At 53.0% G+C, this 21243-nt stretch overlaps 5 protein-coding genes across 7 annotated transcripts in view; 2 read left to right on the plus strand and 3 right to left on the minus strand.

The window, feature by feature from the left end:
• C1QTNF4 (C1q and TNF related 4) overlaps window positions 1–582 on the plus strand; it is a 25431-nt gene extending 24849 nt beyond the window's left edge. The window contains exon 4 of the mRNA XM_004708440.2: window positions 2–582. Within this exon, the coding sequence (XP_004708497.2) occupies window positions 2–440 (439 nt within the window). The 3' untranslated portion in view covers window positions 441–582. The remainder of the gene's footprint in view (window position 1) is intronic.
• Window positions 583–1654: 1072 nt separating this feature from the next.
• Window positions 1655–3462, minus strand: FAM180B (family with sequence similarity 180 member B). The gene is made up of 3 exons (XM_045291118.1): window positions 3457–3462; window positions 2264–2425; window positions 1655–2091 (listed from the first exon to the last, which is right to left on the minus strand). The coding sequence occupies exons 1-3, from the start codon at window positions 3460–3462 to the stop codon at window positions 1723–1725; spliced, it is 537 nt and encodes a 178-aa protein (XP_045147053.1). The 3' UTR covers window positions 1655–1722.
• A 1271-nt stretch (window positions 3463–4733) lies between these two features.
• Window positions 4734–9219, minus strand: NDUFS3 (NADH:ubiquinone oxidoreductase core subunit S3). Of its 2 annotated transcripts, XM_004708368.3 has the most exons (7): window positions 9141–9219; window positions 8966–9031; window positions 7918–8015; window positions 7449–7598; window positions 6349–6474; window positions 6143–6262; window positions 4734–4982 (listed from the first exon to the last, which is right to left on the minus strand). In XM_004708368.3, the coding sequence occupies exons 1-7, from the start codon at window positions 9202–9204 to the stop codon at window positions 4815–4817; spliced, it is 792 nt and encodes a 263-aa protein (XP_004708425.1). In that variant the 5' UTR covers window positions 9205–9219; the 3' UTR covers window positions 4734–4814. The 2 variants fall into 2 exon arrangements, with proteins under 2 accessions (XP_004708425.1, XP_045146788.1); XM_045290853.1 differs by lacking the exons at window positions 8966–9031; window positions 9141–9219 and adding an exon at window positions 8752–8794.
• On the plus strand, window positions 9219–14170 carry KBTBD4 (kelch repeat and BTB domain containing 4). 2 transcript variants are annotated; one of them, XM_004708367.4, is made up of 4 exons: window positions 9219–9365; window positions 10155–10772; window positions 11790–11896; window positions 12533–14170. In XM_004708367.4, exons 1-4 carry the CDS (start codon window positions 9347–9349, stop codon window positions 13391–13393), a joined length of 1605 nt encoding a protein of 534 aa, XP_004708424.1. In that variant the 5' UTR covers window positions 9219–9346; the 3' UTR covers window positions 13394–14170. The 2 variants fall into 2 exon arrangements, with proteins under 2 accessions (XP_004708424.1, XP_045146787.1); XM_045290852.1 differs by lacking the exon at window positions 9219–9365 and adding an exon at window positions 9732–9859.
• A 77-nt stretch (window positions 14171–14247) lies between these two features.
• Window positions 14248–21243, minus strand: part of PTPMT1 (protein tyrosine phosphatase mitochondrial 1) — an 8933-nt gene continuing 1937 nt past the window's right edge. Inside the window, exons 3-4 of the mRNA XM_045291119.1 lie at window positions 16192–16383; window positions 14248–14844 (exon numbers count right to left, since the gene is read on the minus strand). Of these exons, the coding sequence (XP_045147054.1) occupies window positions 14707–14844; window positions 16192–16383 (330 nt within the window). The 3' untranslated portion in view covers window positions 14248–14706. The remainder of the gene's footprint in view (window positions 14845–16191; window positions 16384–21243) is intronic.

Here is a 21243-nt window from a genome sequence, read left to right on the forward strand (position 1 = left end):
GCCTGGTGGGCTCCGACGCGGACCCCGGGCCGCGCCACCGGCCGCTGGCCTTCGACACCGAGCTGGTCAACATCGGCGGCGACTTCGACGCGGAGGCCGGCGTGTTCCGCTGCCGCCTGCCCGGCGCCTACTTCTTCTCCTTCACGCTGGGCAAGCTGCCGCGCAAGACGCTCTCGGTGAAGCTGATGAAGAACCGCGACCAGGTGCAGGCCATGATCTACGACGACGGCGCGTCGCGGCGCCGCGAGATGCAGAGCCAGAGCGTGATGCTGGCCCTGCGGCGCGGGGACGCCGTCTGGCTGCTCAGCCACGACCACGACGGCTACGGCGCCTACAGCAACCACGGCAAGTACATCACCTTCTCCGGCTTCCTGGTCTACCCCGACCCCGACCCCGACGTCGCCGCCCGTCCGCCGGGTGCCGGGCTCCCGGAGCTCTGAGCCCGGGCGGAGAGGAGCCCCGTGCGGCCCGGGGCCTTGCATGCCGAGTCTGGGCCCGAACTCCCCGCCGGCGCGAGCATGACGGCCTGCCCAGCGCCGCTGGACTCTGCCAATAAAGTGGGCCAGCGCCGGCCTCTGTCTCCCCGCGGGTCCTGTGCTCTGTCGGGACTGTGCCGCTTCGGGCAGAGGGAAGGTGGCCCGGACCCCCGCAGGCGCCCAGTGGGTGTGGGCGGGGCAGAGGTGGTCAGAATTCGGTCAGACCCTGAGTGGGTGCCAACCAGGGAATGTGCTGACGTCCTGACTCCCACTAATGCATTTGCAGCCCTTCGGTCTGACCCTCTCTCTGCTGGCTCACTCTGGGGCTGGCGACTCCTGGTGTAGCTCACATCCTCCTCCTTAGAACCAGTGACCTCCCCTGCCCTGGGGATGTGGGATGCAAGGAATGGTGGATGGAGGGGTTGGGGTGGGGAGAACTGGAGGGGGAGGTGACCCCTGGTTGTCCCAACACCTGGCCTTCCCAGGATGGGAGGATGGCTTGCCCCGGGCGGAAGATAGACAGCTTCGCACAGAGAAGGATGGAGACTCAGGAGGCCAGAACAGAACGTTTTATGGGAAGGACTTTATGGGATCAGGGCTGCCCCTGACCCAGCCCCAGTCGTGTCACCTGGACGCCATGTCTGCCCCCTCAGCCCCTTCCTCTTCCAAGATGTTGATCTCAGCTCCAGATCCCCCCTTCCCCCATTGCTCCACTCCTCCAACAGACAGAATGCCTCAACTCCAGTCTCTCCTAACCTACATGGACACGTGGTGTTTCAGGGACCCCCAGAGCCTTGGTTGGGTGTAAAAGTGCCATCTAAAGAGTTAAGTGACAGGATTCCTGCAGAACCTACACACTCTCACCATCTGCCAGGTAGACAGGGCAGGGACTGGGCTGGATCGATACCTGGGGACACCTGGCCTTTTAGCATCTCTGCCAAGCCTGACTCTTGACCCCATCACACACACATTTACACTGCCAGCAAGGCCTGTCCTTCGCCCTGCACCTGCTGCCTGGGACCCAGAGCCCTGGCTGTCAGCCCAGCAAGGCTCAGAGAGAGAGGGGCTGGGGGATACAGGACGGTCCAGAGTATAAGTCAAACACAGACCTGGACATGGTAAGAAGTATAGAAGGGGCCTGGTGGAAGTTCCCACCCTGACTGGGTCTAGGTCCAAGAGGGTGCTGGGGGCAAGGGATAAGGACAGGTGGGAGGGAGGGTCAGGGGAAGGGGTTAAAGGTCAAGGCCTAGGGCCCCAGTGAAGGTAGCTGGTCCTGGGGGCAGGAACCCTTACACAGGTCCCAGAGTGTTTCCTGGGCCAGGAGGGCAAAGGCCTGGGCCCAGCGGCCCCGCTCCTCTGCCTCACTGGCCGCGTGGAGCCGATAGACACAGGACAGGCCTGTGAGGAGCAGCTGCTGAAACTCCCAGGGGCTCAGAGGAGGCCCCTCGCGCAGGTGTTGCAGCTGCTGCAGCCGCTGTTCCACACCCTCCACGTCGCTGGGCACCCAGTGCTGCAGGAGGAGGCTGAGGCGGCGGCCTGGGTGGGTGGACGCCAGTTCCTCATCCTGAATGTGCAGTTGCCCCCTGCCATCCAGCTCCAGCCCGGCCCAGAGTAACTGCAAGGAGAGCCAGGTCAGGGGTGGGCTTGGGCTTAGGGGGCAAGGCCATGAGCAGGCAGTAGGGTTCATGCTGGGCTGCCCTCCCCTCTCCCAGAGACATGCCCTTCCCAACCCCAAGCTGGGGCACCTCTGGACATTCCCACCCATGCCCCAGGCTGGGAGGAAAGACCTCAAACATCACTTCTGGGGCCTCTGGTTCCTGCAGGCCATCTCCCATGCTGTCGCTGTCTGCAGGCTGCCCTGGAGCAGAGAGAGAAGCCAGGCCCCTGACACGCTTCACTCTGGATACCCCAGCTCCCCAGGGGTGCCCTTTGCTGTCAGGTAGGGGTCCCTAGATGTTCTAGCTCTAAAAGGACAGGGATACCATTCTATGTGCCTCCCCATTCACATGTACACACATATACAAGGGGTACCCCCCAAAAAAGAACCCACAATTTTCCCCCAAAGTATTTACATTTTACAAAACAACCTTATCACCTTCAAAGTACTTGCCATGACCTTTACCACGTTTGTCAAATCTGTGATTCCATTCTTGAAAAGATTTTTCAAACTCATCTGTTTAGATTGCTGACGGCACCACTCTCACTTTTATTTTAATCATTTACTGGGGGCTCTTACAGCTCTTATCACAATCCACACCCTCATTTTGTTCTTCTCCTCTTCTACATCGTTAAATCGCTTTCCTTTCATGTCCCTCTTTATTTGTGGAAATGGAGTGAGTAAGGTGTGTGGGGCAAGAAAGGCATGCTGTTTTTTGCCGAAAACTGGCACACTGAGATGGCTGTGTGAGCAGGTGCATTGTCGTGGTGGCAAAACCGGTCCCCCATCTGCCACAAATCAGGCCTTTTTTTGTCACACACTGTTAGGCAATCTTTTCAGAGCCTCTAAATAGAAAGCTTGATTAACAGTCTGACCTGGTGGATGAGGTTTGTCATCACAACAGTTTCTGTGACATCTTTCCTGAGCAGCAAACAAAATTTCACAGCTGCACCCTGTTCTCTTAAATCGGCCATCACATTTTTATTTTTTTTTATTTTTTGGTGCCCCCTCTGAGGTACGAACTCAGGACCCATCACATTTTTAAAAGGAGGTTCCAGGGAAACTTTTAGGAAAAAATTCACTGTGACCAGAGAGAACCTTCCCAGGTAACACCACTGGGTGCACTAAGAGCAAGTTGCTCAATGCTTACCTAGCAGGGAAAAATTCGTACTACGAAAGTTCTGCCCAGCAGTTTTTGCCTATTTTGGGGGGGGGGCACCCCCTCATATGCACACACACACACACACACACACCATGCCTCCTCCACCTCCCACAATTCCTGTGGTCAGCAATTTCAGGCCAGCTGGTCACAAAACCCTTTACCTCCATCCCTGTTCCTCTGCTCTAGGGACAGTACAATTCAACAGTGTCAGCAAGGCTGCCTAAGTAGAAGACCTGCTCCTTAGAGGGGGGCCAGGCACAAGGCAGTCCTGGGTGTGTTTCAGCTTTCTCCCTCCCACACCCCAGGGTGTCAGAGCCTTAGAATGAACTGTCCCCAGCCCAGGTATGTCAAATGGCCCTGCTTTGGCTACTACCTGCCATAAACTCAGGGCCAATCTCCTCCAGGGCTAGCATTAAGGGCACCACGGGCCACTTCCCTTGGCTGTACCTAGACCTTCCCAGTTCTGGGAGTGGGTCCACACCATTATGTTCCGACTCCCGGCACAGGTCAGCCTGTGCCCCACCGGGCCTGCATTTTCTCCACCCTGCTCAGCTCAGAGCCCAATGACAGTCTCCTTTATCTCCCAAGCATCGTTCCCATACCTGCCTGGGGCTGAGTTCCAGCCACCCCAGGGAGAAGGAGGCAGCCAGCCACCCCCAGCCACATGAACTGCAGCATCCTCACTGTGCCCCGCCAGCCGTCTGTCACACTGGGCTCCAGCTTTCCACTGCAGGCGCGTCAGCACTCCCTGCTTTGTGCGCTAGTCTCCAGTGCTTAACAGGGAGAGCTGGCTGTGGCCTCCCAAGGCCTTTCCATCCTTTGGAAATGGGGAATTTGCGGCTGTTGGCTCCCTCATCCTGTTCCTGCCCAGATGGGCTGGCTGCTCGGTTAATAGAAACAAGGTGCAGGGTAGCAAATAGCTCTAGCTTGCCCTCCCGTGTTCCTAACAGCAGCCCAGAAGCACACGAACTTACTGTCCTCACTCCCAAAACATCCCAGAGCCAACACCCCACCCCGCCTCACCTCCAGGGAGCCCCTTACCGCCAAGCGCATCAGAAGGGCAGAGTGGGTCGGGAGCAGTGTCCCCTGGAAGGCAGACAGATCTGCAGCTTCCGTGTTTTTGCCCCAGCCTGAGACCTCTGCCTGCCAACTCTCAGGCCAGACCTGCAGGGAGCAGGGCATGGGCATGGAACTGGACCGGAGGTGAGACTCAGAGCCCTGTTGATGTTCCACACAGCCTCTGGGATCCATCAGCTGCCGCCTAGCAGTCTGTTGTAACAAGGGGCTTTCTCCAGAAGTTGCTCATGCTTCCTCTCAGCCACCTCGATAGCTGCCGTCTCGTGGACTAGGAGAGTTTGGAGCAAGGAAGAACCACAGCCAGCAGCCTGCCCCTCTGCCTAGCCAAAGCATGCCCATACACACATGGACAGACAAGGGACACAGTGAGTCACAAAGGACTTTATTTACATGGATAATCATAGATGGGACGATTTCTAGGATCCACATGCCTTCCCTGGAGCTACTTGGCTTCGGGTTTTTTGTCTCCAGCCTCAAGCTTGAGACTCTCCGGGGGCTGGCGATAGGCAGGGAAAGCCTCCCAGGGACTGTTCAGGTCGAACTTTCGGAACTCCTGGGCCAACTCCACCGGCTCAGCCACCACCCGCTTCACTTCATCATCGTAGCGTAGCTGCGGGAAAAGAAACAGGCCTGAACACTAGGATGTGCTGGCCACGGCCACTACTGAGCCCGCTCTCACAAGACCACCAGTCTCTGACCCAGGCCTTTCACTCTGTCCTTGGCTCCAGAGCCAGCCTCTTCCCGGGCTGTCAGTATGTTCACCAGGGTCAGCTCCTAGCCAGCTAATGCTAGAGGCTCCTAAACCACGCCCCACTCTCACTTGGAGCTCCCTGTCCGCAGAGCTGACTCCTGATGACACACTCACTGCCCCAGATTAGGGCAGCAGGCAGTGGCTGACGGTAAAGAATAACTGGTAAGCAGGCAAGTTCGAGACATGTGATGTTGACACTCTCCACTGTCAGGGTCCGAGGCACTGAAGTCAATTTGGCACCATCTTTTTCCTTACTGGAGGATCAGCTGGCTAGGACGGGGACAACGATCAGGTGCTGGGGTGAAGAGGCAAAGCGGGGAAGGGAGACAGCAGGGACCAGGTGAGTGAATGGGAGAGAGGGAAGCAGCTCTGCCTAGTTACTGGTGAGAAATGAAGAGCGTGCAGGGCCCAGAAAACGGCATCCGGGGGCTGACAGAGCAGGGGGACATCGCCGCATTTCGGACACGTTCCTGGCTAGAAAAGGCATGCGGGTACATAGGTACCCAACAGACCATCTCTCAGCTAATGAAAACCCTGCAGCACCTGAAGGGCAAAGCAAACCACTGGCATTCTTCATAATGGCCCTGTGGTCACTCTCTAGGGCCAACCAGTTAAGTGTCTTCCCAGGAGCTGCCTCCCTGGGGATCCGGGCCAGGATCACATGAACCTCCACTTTCAGACCTTGGGAAAAGACCAGTGTCCTCAAGTGCCGTGATAATGACAATAACCATGGCTAACAACCAGAGCATTTGCAACGCACCAGACTTTACACACACATCACCAGACTTTACACACACATCGCTCACTACTACTACAAACCGGTAAGGATTATTCCTACTCCCGTTTTCTAGCTGAGGAAACATAACCATAGAGAAAGAGTAACTTGCCCCATAGATTTGAAGCTAGGGTTCAAATCCACAGCCCGTGCTTTTAACCCACATTTCCTGCCATGCTTGGGGGCCCTCAAAGGCCCAGCCAGTCCCTCCCCGAGGCTGCCATCCCATTTCCAAGACTCCTACCTCAACGTAGCCAGATAAGGGGAAGTCTTTCCGGAAAGGATGTCCCTCAAAGCCATAGTCTGTCAGGATCCTTCTCAGGTCAGGGTGGTTGGCAAAGAAGACTCCAAACATGTCCCAGATCTAGGAGAGAGAGAGAGAGAGACCTCAGGCACCCGTGGTCCCCGCACTACACAAGGCCTGTCCTGCCTGCCATGCCTGACACTCACCTCCCTCTCATACCAGTTGGCGGCCTTGTGCACAGAGACAACGGACTCAATGGGGGTCAGCTCATCTGTGTAGGTCTTCACCCGGATCCGTGAGTTAAAACGCAGAGACAGCAGATTGTAGACAATCTAGGGAGAACAGAGGGAGTTCTCAGGCCGAGGGGCTGGGGTGGGGGGTCCCTGAGTGGGAGCATCGGCAGTGAGGATACAGGAATGGCTTGGTCTCTACTCTGCCAACAGCCCTTCTGTTCTGGCGTTTAAAGCCTCAAGATGACCCATTATTGATGAATACACCAAGTCCCCACTTTATGAACATCTGAAGACACTGCTGGCCCTTTAATGGTATGCAAATCTGTCGTTACTTTAAACCAACCCCTCCTCACAACTAGTTCTTCATTACAATCACCTGTTTGATGCATTTTCAGCTTTTAAATCATTGAACCCACTGCCTTACACTGGCCCTCCATATTAGGTTTCCAAGGCTATCAATCTTCACAGGAGAGCACAGCCTCCTCTTTCTCCCACGAACCAGCTGGTGGGTTTGAAATGACGACCTTGCAGTTAGCAGCCCAAGGCCCGCCAGTTAGTGCCACCGGGGCTCCTTTTCCTTGCCCTGAAGGCACGCTAAATAAGAACCTTATGCACCTGTCCTGTGTTACCTACACTTTCAACTGAAAGACACTCAGGAACAGAGCTCCTTCCTAACTCAAACCGCCTGCACTTTCAGAGCCCTAGGCCACAGCTGTAGCTGCTCCCGAAATGAGCTAAGGTCCTTGTCTGGGAAGCCACTGTGATCCCTCACCTCACCCTCACTGGCCTAATTCCTGGCTGGACTCCTGGGCATCCACTCTCAATTCTCCCCCCGCTCTTCCAAGAAGTCTTACAGACAATGCTAAGTTTCTCTCTGTGTTCTTCTAGCGTCGCTCTAACATTCCACCTATCCGGTGTCTTTCCCCCTCACTGGAATAGGGGGGCTTCTGGAGGGCACATCACAGATGTTCTTTCTCTCTCGATCCCCCAGGTCTACATATGGAGCATGAGCAGTAAGTACTCACAGGTAAACACATCGAACTAAGGCGGCTTCTCAGAAATGTCTGGCTCACCTCAAAACGGTTTTGCCGGGTTGGGATGTCCACTGCTGTTAAGTCGGCCAAGGATTTGAATTGTGCGTTGGTGTGATCCCTGAGGAAAGTCAGCACCTGGATGATGCCATCAGGGTGGATGCAGATCTCTAACTCATCGAAGCAGGACACCTACGGGCACAGGCAGGGTAGGTGGGAAACAAAGACTCCAGCTACCTTCAGGTGGAATTACCTGGGGTAAGCCCACGTTGGGAACGGTGGAGTCCTGTGGTTACCTTGAAGCTGCAACCCTGGGGAGATAGTTCTTTCTAGATCCCCAAACCACAATTAAACTCACTGCCGCAGAGCTGATTTCCACTCACAGTTCCCCATGTGTTACCAAGCTCCATGCAGTTTTCATAATGATCATCTACGGAAGCCAGTCACCAGCCCTTTCTTCCACAGCCCGGCTCGGCTGGGCAGGGTCAAAATCCAACCTTTGGATTAGTACCTGAACTTGCTGCACATACTTGGGCAGGATTTCAGCCACATACTCTCCGAAAGCCGCGAGTTGCTTGTTGGCCACGTCGTTCCGTGGCCTGACAGTGGCTGTAAGGAAATGGCACATTTAGCAAAGGAACCGGCACCAGCCAGCTGTGCGTCCTGCCTGTAGGACTCACTGTAGAACCTTGAGAAAGGGGGGTAGGGGGTGAATGAAGCCTCAGAGAAAGATGGGAGCTCCAGTGCCCAGTCCACGAAGACTCCCTTTATTACCAGTCTGGTGGCTCTTCCTCACTGGGCCTGCAAGTGTGCTAACCCCCCCAAGGCCTGGCTCCTGCCCTGGAGGGTAGGAATCAGACATTCTAATACTTCCTCCTTAACACTTGCCTCAGAGTCGGTTCTTAAGGCTGAAGAACCCTCACAGATGAGCTAGTGGAAACCATGCCTGGCTATCTACGAAGCCCCGAAAGGGGGAGAGGCCAGATTTCCAGACTCCCAATCAGACTGTGTTGACTGTAACCTGTGTGTCTGCCCGTTCACCGAAGCACTCGTTAATCCCAGGGTGCAGAGCCAAGGTGAAGCATTTTTTGGTTCTGGGCCCCAGGGCTGCCAGGTCCGGCACCAGTTCTGTGGCTGGTTCTATGGCTCTGGGCGAGTTCCTTGTCTGGACTGTATCCGTCTAACATGGGGCTCATAACGCCCTCTCTCTCAGAAAGTTGTTGTGAGGGTCACCTAAGATCAGATATTGGAAACGCTCAGGAAGGCCCTGACACTGAGTAGGTGCTCAGGGTGAACGATTTTTTTTCCCCTTTTAGTTTCTTTCAACAGTGTTTTTGGCACAAACCCGACCAATCAGTAGCTCGATCGTTCATGTGGGGCCAACAAGGCCATGACAGGGGCTCCCACGGGCATGGGAAGTGGCCGATTCTGCCTGCGGGGGAGGATCACTGCAGTCAGGTCTCCAGGAGGATGCAGGGAAGGGCATCCCGTCCAAGGGCACTGGCTCGCAGGGGTTGCCGCCTGCTGTCTGGAGAGGCGCGCTGCCCACACATACTCACGGCGCGTGTCGGCCTGGCCGCTCGCTGTCCTCACAGGCAGCGACAGTGCGGAGGGTCGCCGGGCCCCTGCACCGGAGAGAAAGGCACAGACGCGCGGGGTGAGGCCCCTGGGGCTCCCTCCCCCGGGCGCCCCGCTGCTCCTGGCCCCGGCTCCTGCCGACTCTCCCTCGCTCACCCCGGGCCAGCGCCGTGGCCCCCACGAGGCCTCGCCACCAGCCCCGCGCCGCCGCCGCCGCCATGTTCCCCGGACGCAGACCCGGCAGCCGGGCAAACAACCTGCCCGGACACGGAGCCCCAAGGGCACGGACCGGAAGCGAGTGTGCAGCGGATCGCCTTCCGGGCGGACCCAGAAGGCCGGAAGCAGGGGTTCCGGTCTCCGGTATGAAAGGACGGCGCGCAGGTGAGAAAGCGAGGCGGGCAGGTGTGGAAGCGGTGAGGTAAGCGCCGCGTTAGCTGCTCCGGACGGCGGAGGCGGGGGCGAAGGCGAGGGCCTCGCCGAGCCGGCCGCGGGAGAGGAGGGGCAGGCGCGGGGACGCGCCGCCGGCTCCCCTCCCCTCACCCCGGGCCCCCCAGCCCAGCTTCCGACCGGGGCGCCGACGGTTTCCCCGGCGACCGCTTCCCAGGCCACTCCAGGTGGCGCGGGGCCGCCGGGGGCCGGGCCTCCGAGGAGCGCGGGTCGGGCACGGAGCCGTGGGCGGCCCCGGGGCGAGCGAGGAAGCCGGGGGGTGGCGGCGCAGCAAAGAGAAGATGTGGCGCTGCCAGGCGAGCCTCTCAGTGAAGAAGCTGGGCTCCCCGGAGTTGGGGACGGAGAGCCCCGGCCCCCAGGATGTGGGGGTCCTTTATGCCCGGTTCGGCTGCTCGCGTCCTCCCGACTTGGCCGCCGCGAGCCACTGGGTCAGTGCGCCGGCCAGAGCGTAGGCCGCCGGTAGCTCCCTGCTTTTGCGCTTTCACCGCCACCCCCAGCCGCTGGTTAACCTCGCGGAGTGCCTGCTTCGTGTTTTCGCGGGGCTTTTATCGGTCTCGTTGGGGGTGGAGGCCACCGCGCCACGAACGCAGTCTGGGTCGGAGGCGGGCAGCGACTTACTTCCTGGGCACGTTAGGGTAAGGCCAAGCGGGGCTCCCGCCGCCCTCGGCGGGTGGGGGCCGTGGGTCCCCCGAGCGAGTTACTGAGGGTGGTGTTGCTTTGCAGACAGCCGGCAGAGAGAGAGGTCAACCGCCATGGAGTCCCCCGAGGAGCCCGGAGCGTCCATGGACGAGAACTACTTTGTGAACTACACTTTCAAAGACCGGTCGCACTCGGGCCGGGTGGCAAAGGGGATCATGAAACTGTGTCTGGAAGAGGAGCTCTTTGCCGACGTCACCATTTCCGTGGAAGGCCGAGAGTTTCAGCTGCACCGGCTGGTGCTCTCAGCCCAGAGCTGCTTCTTCCGGTCCATGTTCACCTCCAACCTGAAGGAGGCCCACAACCGGGTGATTGTGCTGCAGGATGTCAGCGAGTCTGTTTTCCGGCTCTTGGTTGATTTCATCTACCATGGGACTGTGAAACTGCGAGCCGACGAGCTGCAGGAGATTTATGAGGTGTCAGACATGTATCAGTTGACATCTCTCTTTGAGGAATGCTCTCGATTCTTGGCCCGCACGGTGCAGGTGGGAAACTGCCTGCAGGTGATGTGGCTGGCAGATCGGCACAGTGATTCTGAGCTCTATGCTGCTGCCAAGCACTATGCCAAGACCCACCTGGCCCAGCTGCAAGGCACAGAGGAGTTCCTCCACTTGTCCCACCATCTGCTCACTGATATCATCTCGGGTGAGTTTGGCGAGAGGGCACCTCAGACCCGCCGACTTGGGTATGGTCAGAGGCTGTGCCAGAGATTGGCAAGCTCAGGCGTCTTGGTGCTCCTTTGCATTATGGTATACCTGGTAGGGCTGCAGGGCCCTTCAGAGAGAGGTGGGCTGGAGAGGCAGTGTGTCTGCTGTCAGAGACGCCCTTCCCAAGGAAGCAGTCGGGCAAATCAGAGGTAGCGTGGAACGGTTTGTACTTAGAATCTACTCTTAACTGTGTATACGTGTTCATATCTGTCCTGCACTCTGCAGGTACCTGTGGAACTAGTTTCTCAAGTAAATTGAGTCAAGGTAGTGAAAGCACAAAGCTTTTAGACTGACGAGCCAACTTTAGGTAAGATTCCTGACCCTGTACCTGAGGCCTAGCAGGGCTTTAGCTGTGAGCCCTTAAGTCTATAGTAGCAGATTGCTCCTGTGGAAAATAGGAGTGTGTGTGTGTGTGTGTGTGTGTGTGTGTGTGTACACACACATACACAAGCCATCCATTTTGATGAAACAAGGCTGTCTTAGGCATACTTACAATTTTCCCATGTGAGTATATTTTATCTAATATCTAAAATAGGTATTATACAAATATGCCAAAAACCAGACTCCCTGCCATCTAGTCAATACCGAAGCATAGCAGCCCTAAAGGGCAGAGTAGAACCCCTGTAGGTTTCCAAGACTGACCCTTTATAGGAGTAGAAAGTTCCATCTTTCTCTTGTGGAGCAGGTGGTGGTTTTGAACTGTTGACCTTGTGGATTCCAGCCCAACGTGTCTGTCTTACATAAGACATAAAGCGAGAATTTGTGCAAATGTGCTCGACAAAATTGATATATGTATGGATTGTGATAAAAGTATGAGCCCCCAATAAAATGATTAAAAAATAAAATAATTTTTAAAAAGACAGCACATATACCTTTCTAAGTAAATGACAAGCAGGGTAAACGTGTGTGTCCCTTTGCATTGTCACTAACGGTGCCTCTCCTCTGGTGCTCACAGATGGAGTTCCCTGTTCCCAGAACCCAACAGAGGCCATAGAAACCTGGGTCAACTTTAACAAAGAAGAAAGAGAGGCTTTTGCCGAGTCTCTCAGGACCAACTTGAAGGTAAGACCAGTTCCGTAAGATCTGAGACCCTGTGAGCATGCACTTGGCCAGCAGAATAAGTCACATCTGGCTTGAAGATAATTGGAGCTGGAGAAGAGGTTTCAGAGCCCACAGACGCCACTAGCCACTGAGCTCCTTGAAGAAACTCTTTTCATTGGATTGTTTTCTTCCACATCAGAAGCAGAGCTCCAAAGCCATTCGTTCCCATTAGATCCTTGCAGAGAAACTGCCTTTCCACCTGATGGGCTGAATCAGAAGGGACATTTTAACCTGAGGATCCTTACTGTCCTCCAGCTATGAGATAATCTTGTAAGAATCACCCGGAGATTTTGTTAGCCTGTGGATTCTGAGTCATTCTGTCTGAGGTGGAAAGGCAGATTCTCAGGTGTCAGACAGAACGAACCAGTTCAAGGTCCTCGTCTGAAGCACCCACTCAGATGAGCCCTGCATGTTTGAGTGCAGGGGTCTCAGTCCCCAGTAGCCTGCCGAGGTGGCTGAAGGAGCCAGGTGGACCCCATGACTAGAGGAGAGGAGGTTAGAGCAAGATCATCGCATGTGGTCTGGGCCCTTAAGGATATGCACCCAGCTGAACGCTGGCCTGGCTCTGAGAGATGCCATTTGTAATTTTGCCAACAGGAAACGGAGGAGAGTGTGCACATTTACCTGATCGGGAAAGAGTCGTGTCGCACCCACTCGTTGGCTGTGTCTTTGCACTGTGCAGAAGACGACTCCATCAGTATAAGTGGCCAAAACAGCTTGTGTCACCAGATCACAGCAGCCTGCAAGCATGGTGAAGATCTGTATGTGGTGGGTGGGTCCATCCCGCGGCGCATGTGGAAGTGCAATAATGACACTGTGGACTGGGAATGGTGCGCACCTTTGCCCCGAGACCGGCTGCAGCACACCCTTGTGTCGGTGCCCGGGAAAGATGCCATATACTCCCTGGGTGGCAAGACACTGCAGGACACCCTCTCCAACGCCGTTATCTACTACCGGGTAGTTGATAATGTATGGACGGAGACCACGCAGCTGGAGGTGGCTGTGTCCGGGGCAGCTGGCGCCAACCTCAACGGGGTCATCTACTTACTAGGCGGGGAAGAGAACGACCTGGATTTCTTCACCAAACCATCCCGGCTCATCCAGTGCTTTGACACCGAGACCGACAGGTGCCACGTCAAGCCCTACTCGCTGCCCTGTGCCGGTCGCATGCATGCGGCTGTGCACAAGGACCTGGTGTTCATTGTGGCCGAGGGGGACGCGCTGGTCTGTTACAATCCCCGGCTCGACAGCTTCACCAGGCTCTGCCTTCCCGAGGCCTGGAGCTCGGCCCCATCCCTCTGGAAGATCGCCAGCTGCAATGGGAGCATCTATGTGTTCCGGGACCGGTACAGAAAGGGGGACACCAACACCTATAAGCTCGACCCTGCCACTTCAGCTGTCACCGTCACTAGTGGCATTAAGGTGCTGCTTACCAATTTGCAGTTTGTGTTGGCCTAAGGCTGTGGGAGGAGGGGGGGAGCAACGGACTCCTGTGCCCTCCCCCATTCAGTTCTGTACCCATCCAAACTCTCAAGCCCTTGTGTGTCCCCATGGGCCCCCCCACCCCCCAATTCAGAATATGGTGTTGATTAGGAAGGCAGAGCCTCAGCCCTTCCCTGAACCCATCATGGTGTTGTCTGAGGCCCTCAACCGCTGCTCTCAGCTGGCTGCCTGAACTGTGTGTGCCTCACCCCCAGTGCCCCCAGTTGGCTGTCCTCTCCCGGTAACCTGTCTCACTAGAGTGAGAGCAGGCTGGCTCTCAGTCAGACCTTAGACACAAACAGCACCTGCCACCTGCCCCCCCCCCCCCATCAGTGTAAAATAGAAGCACCTTGATCCCAAGACACAAAGATACTCAATTCTACTTTTGTCTATAGCCTGCAAAGTGGCCAGTAAGTTGGGTTTTCGTTTTTTTTAACTCTCTTTTCTTTCCTACAAATAATGAGGTGGTAGAGTTTCCCTGCAGGTTTTATGTGGGAGAGTGGAGGAGGCTGAAGGTGTGTGTCATCAGCAAGTCAACCCCTAAGGATGTTCCTTCCATTGTTTTCTCACCAGCCTGGCAAGAGGTACATACTTCCTACTCCTGTAGGAAGGGCATAAGCCAGAAAGAAGGAGAAAGGACTCCTGCCAATTGGTAGAAACTTTTTTTTTTCTTCCCCAAACTCTACTCTTTTACAGGCTCTAAGCTGAGTCAAGAGCCAGGTACTGTTAATACAAATAAAGTTTTAGAAGGCATGTGCGTGTATGTATGTGTGTTGGAATTCTGAAGGGCTGACTTCCTAAAGGGAACTAATCACACACCCACACATTTCTAAGTCAGCAATACTGATTTTATCCCAGCTATCCTTTCCACATAAAAATCACTGCTCCAAAATAGAGGGGAAGCCCCCGCCACCACACCCCACCACACCGCGGGGCCAGAGGAGTCAGCCTGGACAGCGGCTGAGCCAGAGCTGAGCGCTTCTCTTTTCCTGGTGCCCAGTATCACTAGGCACGCTCCATTTTGTAGTTGAAATTAATACTATGGCCCCATCACAAAAATAAGACACACCCATCTCTGGCCCAAGTTTCTCATCCCAGGAATCGAAGCCACACCGAATCTGCTAGCCATGAAACCGTTATTTCAGGAAAATGCAATGACGACAAGGCAAAATTATCCATTACTAGCATGCTTCTGGTATGGCGAGTCTGGGCTTAGGCCCCTTTGGTCCTGATAAACTCTTAATCTGTAGCAAGCAGGATTGTCTTAAGCGCTTTCGCATCTTCGAACTTCATGATGTCTCCTGTGCAGCTGTTACAGTCATCCTGTGGAACTCCCTGAGCACTTGTAACTGGCCAGGTCTCACGTGGATGTGTGACCGGATACTGCTGATGAAGCGGATTGCTTCTTCTGGACTCCAGTTGTGCACCTGAAGTGTAGGGTTTGGAAAGCAGAAAGGAGCAGGTGTAAAGGCGCCCTTCGCCCGTGAGCTGCCCCATGTGCTGTGGGGGTTACAGGGCTCCCAGAATTACACCTTGGAAAGCAGGCCTCATGATTTAAAAATAGAATCCTACCACCACCTCAGGCAACCAGTTTGCGTGACACTGCAAGGGGCTGGATGAACAAATCCATCTTTCTACCCAACTCTCACTCTGCCAAACCCTAGGGAAAGAAGGTTGGACACACAAGAGCTGAGATTCTGAGTTCAAGACACCTAAGCCTACTCAGTTTCCAATTGGGCTGGACGACTGGTGGTAGATTACTAGGAAGGAATGTGTACAGCAGGTATTGCTGCAACTCATCACCAGGACTTAAATAATCAGGAGGGTCATACTTGTGTTCCAAGGATAGAGACTGGCTTAGGACGCAACGAGACCCCCAAATTGCAGGTGTCTAGCCTGCTGGTTCGATTCTCATTTGGTCCAGAATATCCTGCGGCCTTGCCTCCAGCACACCCGCAGTCATACTGGCCAATCAGTGCCTTTGTGGTGGACACCCTGTATACTTACCCATCAACAGAACAAACATGGTCAGGCCCATCTCTCTACTTTGAACACACAGGGCATGGGGAAGGCTCTGCAGGGGCCAGGCTGGTGATGCAAAAAGTCAGCAGGGTGTGGATTAGAGGGCCACGCTTCTGCCTGAGATTTGGAAAAGCCTACCACCTACTTATAAAAACATGATGGGCAGAATTCCGTTTGGAACCGTGGTTTTAGCAATGAAGGGTCTATGAATGTTAACCCTCAAGCACTTGGAGGGGTCTGCACACCCTACGTGACAGGACCATTAGTTATCTATGATGCTAGATTTCTTTTTTTTTTTTGCTAGAGTTCTTGACCCGCTATTTATAACGAGGGCTAGAAGTGGCCAGGACTGAGGTATCGACAGTACTACACTTCTTGACCCGCTATTCATGAGGAGGACTTCTAGCTTTCAGCTGGCAGTGGACAACTCCGTTTTTGAGCGCCTGCTGGAAGCCAGAACGTGACGTACGTACTTGCTCATGCCGGCTGCAAGACACGGTGTAAGGGAACCCCGCACTAGACAGGCAAAGCCACTTTCAATTTCTGCCCAAGGTCGACAGCACTGGCAGGTGGTGGAGGCTGGGGGCTGCCAGGCTTCAAAGCTCAGGTACTTTCTATGATCCCACGTCACCACCCCACAGCCTGAAACTGGGGGCGGGGCTCCTTCCACAGAGGCCCACTGGCAGGACTGGGCTAAGGAAAGTTCTAGAAACCTCCCGTGAATGAGGCCAGCCCACAAAGGCCATGCCTACCTGAACTAAATACGCTGCTACCATGGTGGCGCTTCTGGACCGCCCTGCCTTGCAGTGTACGTAGACACACTGGCCCAGTGACTGGTACTTGAGGACGAACTGCACTCCTTTCTGCAGGTGGGTCAAGGTTGGCACACCAGTCATGTCCACGGTACTGAGCCGAAGCTGCTCAACTCCAACTTGCTTCCACTCCTGGCCAGGTCCGCCGGCATGGAAGAGAGAATGAGGGAGGCCTGACGACGTGGGTATAAGAAGTGCCCAGAGAGGCAGTAAAGCACGTGTGTGTGTGTTTCAAGGTTTACTATAGTTTGAACACATGGTTTTCCCAAAAATGTCTTACAGAAAGGCCTTTACAATGGCTGACCTGTACTTTCATCCAGCAGCAGCTGTGCCCCCAAGTTTGAAATAGGTCGTAAGATTACCAGTGTTCTTCTGAAAGTCCCCTCTGGGCATTAGCATCTTCAGCTCAAAAATCTTAGCTGTGTGAAATTCAGCTGCAAAATTGGTGTCACTAGATGTGTTTGCATCTAGTACCTATGGAGGGTTCCTGTGGAGGGTACCCGTGGAAGGATCCAGCCACAGGCTCGGAGTACTAGATTTTCCTGGGCTTATTTTACTCCCCTTTAATCACTGTTCTTGAGATTAAAAAAAAAAAACCCAACTCTGCCACCATGTCGATACAGACTCGTATTGACCTCTAGGACAGGATAGAACTGCCTCTGTGGGTTTCTGAGAGTTTCTGAGACTACATCTTTATAGGAACCAGAAGCCCCATCTTTCCCCCTCAGTGTCTGGTGGGTTTGAACTGCTAACCTTGTGGTTAGCAGCCCAACTTGTACCCTTAGGGTTCCTTTTGTAAGGAGATAGATGGTCAAAAAAAAAAAAAAAGTCTTACCATTTTTAAATGAAAACAAATGTTCCTCCTTTAGGACAATAAAGGCCTTAAAAAGTAACAAGGGTAGAGGTGAAAGAAAGCTTACAGGATGGGCATCTTTATTTCTCTTCAAGGCTTAATAGACCCTCCAGCTAAGAACACAGAGGTGATGATTTTTTTTGCCTCAGAGTGAAGGCCCATATTTAAAACTCCATATAAAGTTGGTGAAAAAACCATGAGTTAAACAAAACAAAAACCATGAGTTTTATGGCAAGCAGCCCACACACCAGTCAAATTAGGAACATGTGGGTACCTTGCTAAACAGCCCCAGGCCTGGGCCCCCATCCCTGAGTTTCTCAAGCAGAATCCCTAGGGCTTCTGCCTGGGGGGTGGGAGGGGGGGGTTGCATTTGATCAAGAGGACAAGAAAATTTAGGGGCGCACTAAAATTCACGAATCACTGCCCAAAAGATTTCTTTTCTCTGGGCTAGCTGGCTGACAAGAGCTGCACCTTACAACTGTGAGAGTCCCACATCTAAACAGCAGGCATCTCAGCATGCCCAGCAGCTTTTGACTTCTCTATTCCAAAAGGAGCCCTGGTCGCCTAGTGCATGGGCTACTAACCCATGGCCTGCCGGTCGGTAGGAGGAAGATGAAGCTTTCTGCTCCCTTAGCCACGTGGAGCCTCAGAATCCCAGAGGCAGGTCTACTGTCCTATAGGGTCCTTAAGAGTCGAAATCCATGTGTTGCCAGTGAGTCTGGTGTGGTTCCAGAGTTAACCCACACGAATGAGTGAGTTACCATTTTGGCTAACAACTCCTGAGGCCCGAGGCAAAGTATGTACTCTGAGAAATCCAGTGAGCTGTTATTTGTTCTTTTAAAATGCATGCCATGCCGAGGATCAGAGATCAGGATCCCGATCAAGAAGAGAACAAATGGGAAACAGAACTCCAGATTCTCATGGAAACCAGCTCGACAGAGTCCATGGCGACCGGGTGAACCCCTAAGTCTATTGCCTAGAAACAATTCTTAAGCCTTGAATCTAAACTATCCCATGAAGTCATTTTAAAACTCTGGTTTCGCTCGGTTAAGAACACTAGCTTTAAGTGGTGAAGAAGCTGGTGCCTGCCTGCCTATCAGAGACTCGCGTCTGGGTCTTAAAGGCTTGTCTTCAAGCAAGCTGCCATCTAAATGAGGCGTCCATCGAGTCCATATGGAAGAAGGACACCAGCCTGTGTGATTCAAGTATTGTAAATAATGAATTCCAATTCTGATGGAGGGGGTGGTAGGAGGGCTTAACTGTAAACACCTGACTTGCAGAAGGCTGTGGATGACAGTGGAAGCCCCAAATCCATTTGCAGGATCCCATGTGAACAGCCTCATTACCAAACAGCATTCTATAGTTGATTATGGCCGACATCGTTAGGCTAAAATGTAATAACATCATTTGATCCCCCTTTTTGGCAGATTTTAAAGTTGTTTGTTTTTAGTTTCTGCTTTCTTCTTGAAGTTTTTCCCAGTCATTGATATATATTTTTTTCTTGTTAAGTGTTTTGTATGATTTTCTGTATATGAAACCCAGGATAGGCAGATCTATAGAGACAGTGCCTGCATTGATCATTGGCAGGAGAGGATACAGGGAAATGTAGAGATCACAAGGAGTATGAAAAGAACACGTGAAATTGACTGTGGTGATGATTGCACAAACTCTCTCAATATGACTGAATGATTATATTGTATGATATGAGAAGTATAAACCCATAAAACTATTTGGAAAGGGAAAAAAAGAGTGCTTGCCTTGAACACTACGTTCTTTCAGAGTTATCTACCTGAGATCAACGACACCGTAGGACCAAAATAGTAACCAACAAAATAAGCAATCTGAAATCTGTCACTGGATCACACAGATCCAAACTGTTGAAGCAGTGCCTATGTTTTACTGCATATACTTTCACCACCCCCACCCCCAAATTAATTAATTTGAATGGCTGCCATGCCTAATATATATTAAATGTGAGTCAAGTGTTTTTAAGGTTTCAAAAGGATGAAAAGAATAGCCTCTGGGGCAGGCTCTCAGTAAGGTGAACACGCAAGATCACCGTTCTGTGCTAATGTGTATGGGTGTCAAGCATGACCCAGACAGACAGACAGGCCAACAGCTTTTAATAATCACCCTGGGAAGGCTCCACAAGCACTAGCATTTGATGGGAATGATGTTCCAGGCAGGGCTTTGCAATACATTCTAGTTGGACCCCAAGTTCAGAAGCTCTTGTTAAAATGTAAATTCACATAGCCCTGCAGGAGACAACATCGGAGACACAGTGTGGGAATTACGCCCAATCTGATCCTGCCACACCGAGGCAAAACACTAAGGGTGTGCAACAGAACAGCAAGGGAATGGAGCAGTGAGGTCCCCAGGGAATGCCGAAGGTAGACTTTGGGGCCAGGCCTTGGTGCCCCAACAGACTGGACTGGAAAACACTCCTAAAGGCCAACAAACAGTCCTTGAACTAACCAAAAAAAAAAAAATGTAAATTCAGTATATCTGGGATGAAAATGCAAATTGTCAACAGGGGCTCAACTCAAAAAGAACAGGTTGGAGGCCCTGGTTTCAGAGCTGAATTTTGCAAAGATGGAACTGTGATCTTCAGGGATGGTGAATTATGGCTCTTCCAGCCCTATCAAATAAGTAGGTAAGACCATGAAAGATAGGTGGGACTCTAATGTGGGGATTGGTAGGATTTGCCATTTGAAATGAGCCATCTCAAAAGCAGGCATCAAGGATCTCATGGCCCATAAAAAAAGAACCAAGAGCAAAGCTATTTACTTGGACCTCAAGATCCGTGCAATTAGCTTCCTTAACCCAGGAGCCAGACGTCCCGGAACAGAAATGTGGAGAAGCAGCCGCAAAGGCAGTGGCACCAAGAACCGAAGGCAGGAACCAGCATATGGGCAGCGCAGAGAGCAAGTCAAGTCCAATGTCTCTGGGTGGAAGGCTCACTGGCAGAGGAGGTGGCTTCTAAGCAGTTAATCTACAACACTAGGCCCAGGGCCTTTGAGGCTTATGGCAGGAGTAGGCCCGTTGGACATGTATCCACAGTTCTCGAAGAGCTACGTAACACTGGCTGGAGCAGGACAGAGGCAAAGGGCCGTGTGGCTGAGAAGTGGAGGAACAGAGAGGTGTGCCTGTGGTTCTGCTGAGGAAAGGTACTCTTGACTGGAAGAACTGTATCCTGAGTATTTCTGATCTTGAATTGTAACCTGTTACCTTTCCCAGTAAACCCCGTACTTGTGAATACTGTCTGTGAATTCCATGTTGTCACTGCAATAAGTTACCTGACCCAGCATAATGAGGGCTTGCCTGGGGAGGGGCAGCTGGTGGCAGGTAAAGGAGGAAAAAGTGGTGGAATTGGCCAGTGGCTGATGTTAATGATGATTCTCTTCTTTCTCTCTTGTAAAGTTAGAGGTCAGAGACCACTCCCATACTATTTTTTCCCCCATACTATTCTTACAGATCTTATGGTAGTTACATAATCTGTTGTCAATTTGAGGGGATTAAGAGTGAAGGGGTAGAGTTTAGCCTGTTAATCAGATCAGATCACAGCTTGATGACCTCATTTGGAGGTGCTACGAAGATAAATAGCTCACCAGAGGCAGCACACATGCTTACTCCCTGAGAAACATCTCCGTTGACAAGACACATGGAGATATACTAGTGCTCTAGAGCTGGAGGAGCCGCATGGAGACCCCTGCCAGCGTCGAGATGCTTCTAACCGCCACTGGATCAACAAGACTTTCCACCCACTTGGCTGTGATCTTCCAGGATTCGGCATCATTGCATGTGTTTCATGAGTGTGAAGAGGACTTTATAGATTGATATCAGACATATGGGCTAATGTCAGATTTATAGACTTGAACTGGACTGGGCTGTTTCTCAAGATTCAATTGCTCTTGTATAGAAAGTTCTTTCTTATACACATGAGTGTCTGAATTTGTTTCTCTAGTCTATCCAGACAAATACAGATCTCTAAACCATGAATAAACATTTCCCCAACCCTCAGCTAACCGAACCCTATCGTTTTTCAGCTAAATGAGCCTTGTATAGTTTTTCAGAGTAATTTTATGAGAAATCGTGTGTGTGTGTGTGTGTGTGTGTGTGTGTGTGTGTGTGTGTGTGTG

This window comes from Echinops telfairi, unplaced genomic scaffold (assembly GCF_000313985.2).
Source record: "Echinops telfairi isolate 266 unplaced genomic scaffold, ASM31398v2 ScPeMD7_60;HRSCAF=208, whole genome shotgun sequence".
Lineage (NCBI taxonomy): Eukaryota > Metazoa > Chordata > Mammalia > Afrosoricida > Tenrecidae > Echinops > Echinops telfairi.

Bases quoted from the DNA above. Each gene is read 5' to 3' on its own strand.
- FAM180B (XM_045291118.1), bottom strand. The intron at 2,092-2,263 runs GTCTTTCCTCCC...CTCTCCTTGCAG, and splicing joins CCCCAGAAGTGATGTTTGAG to TTACTCTGGGCCGGGCTGGA.
- NDUFS3 (XM_004708368.3), bottom strand. From the start codon at position 9,204: ATGGCGGCGGCGGCGGCGCGGGGCTGGTGGCGAGGCCTCGTGGGGGCC. The intron at 8,016-8,965 runs GTGAGTATGTGT...ATTTCCTTACAG, and splicing joins CGGCCAGGCCGACACGCGCC to CCACTGTCAGGCCACGGAAC. The intron at 6,263-6,348 runs GTGAGTGTCAGG...TCTCTCTCCTAG, and splicing joins CCAACTGGTATGAGAGGGAG to ATCTGGGACATGTTTGGAGT.
- KBTBD4 (XM_004708367.4), top strand. The intron at 10,773-11,789 runs GTGAGTTTGGCG...TGGTGCTCACAG, and splicing joins GCTCACTGATATCATCTCGG to ATGGAGTTCCCTGTTCCCAG. The intron at 11,897-12,532 runs GTAAGACCAGTT...TTTTGCCAACAG, and splicing joins CTCTCAGGACCAACTTGAAG to GAAACGGAGGAGAGTGTGCA.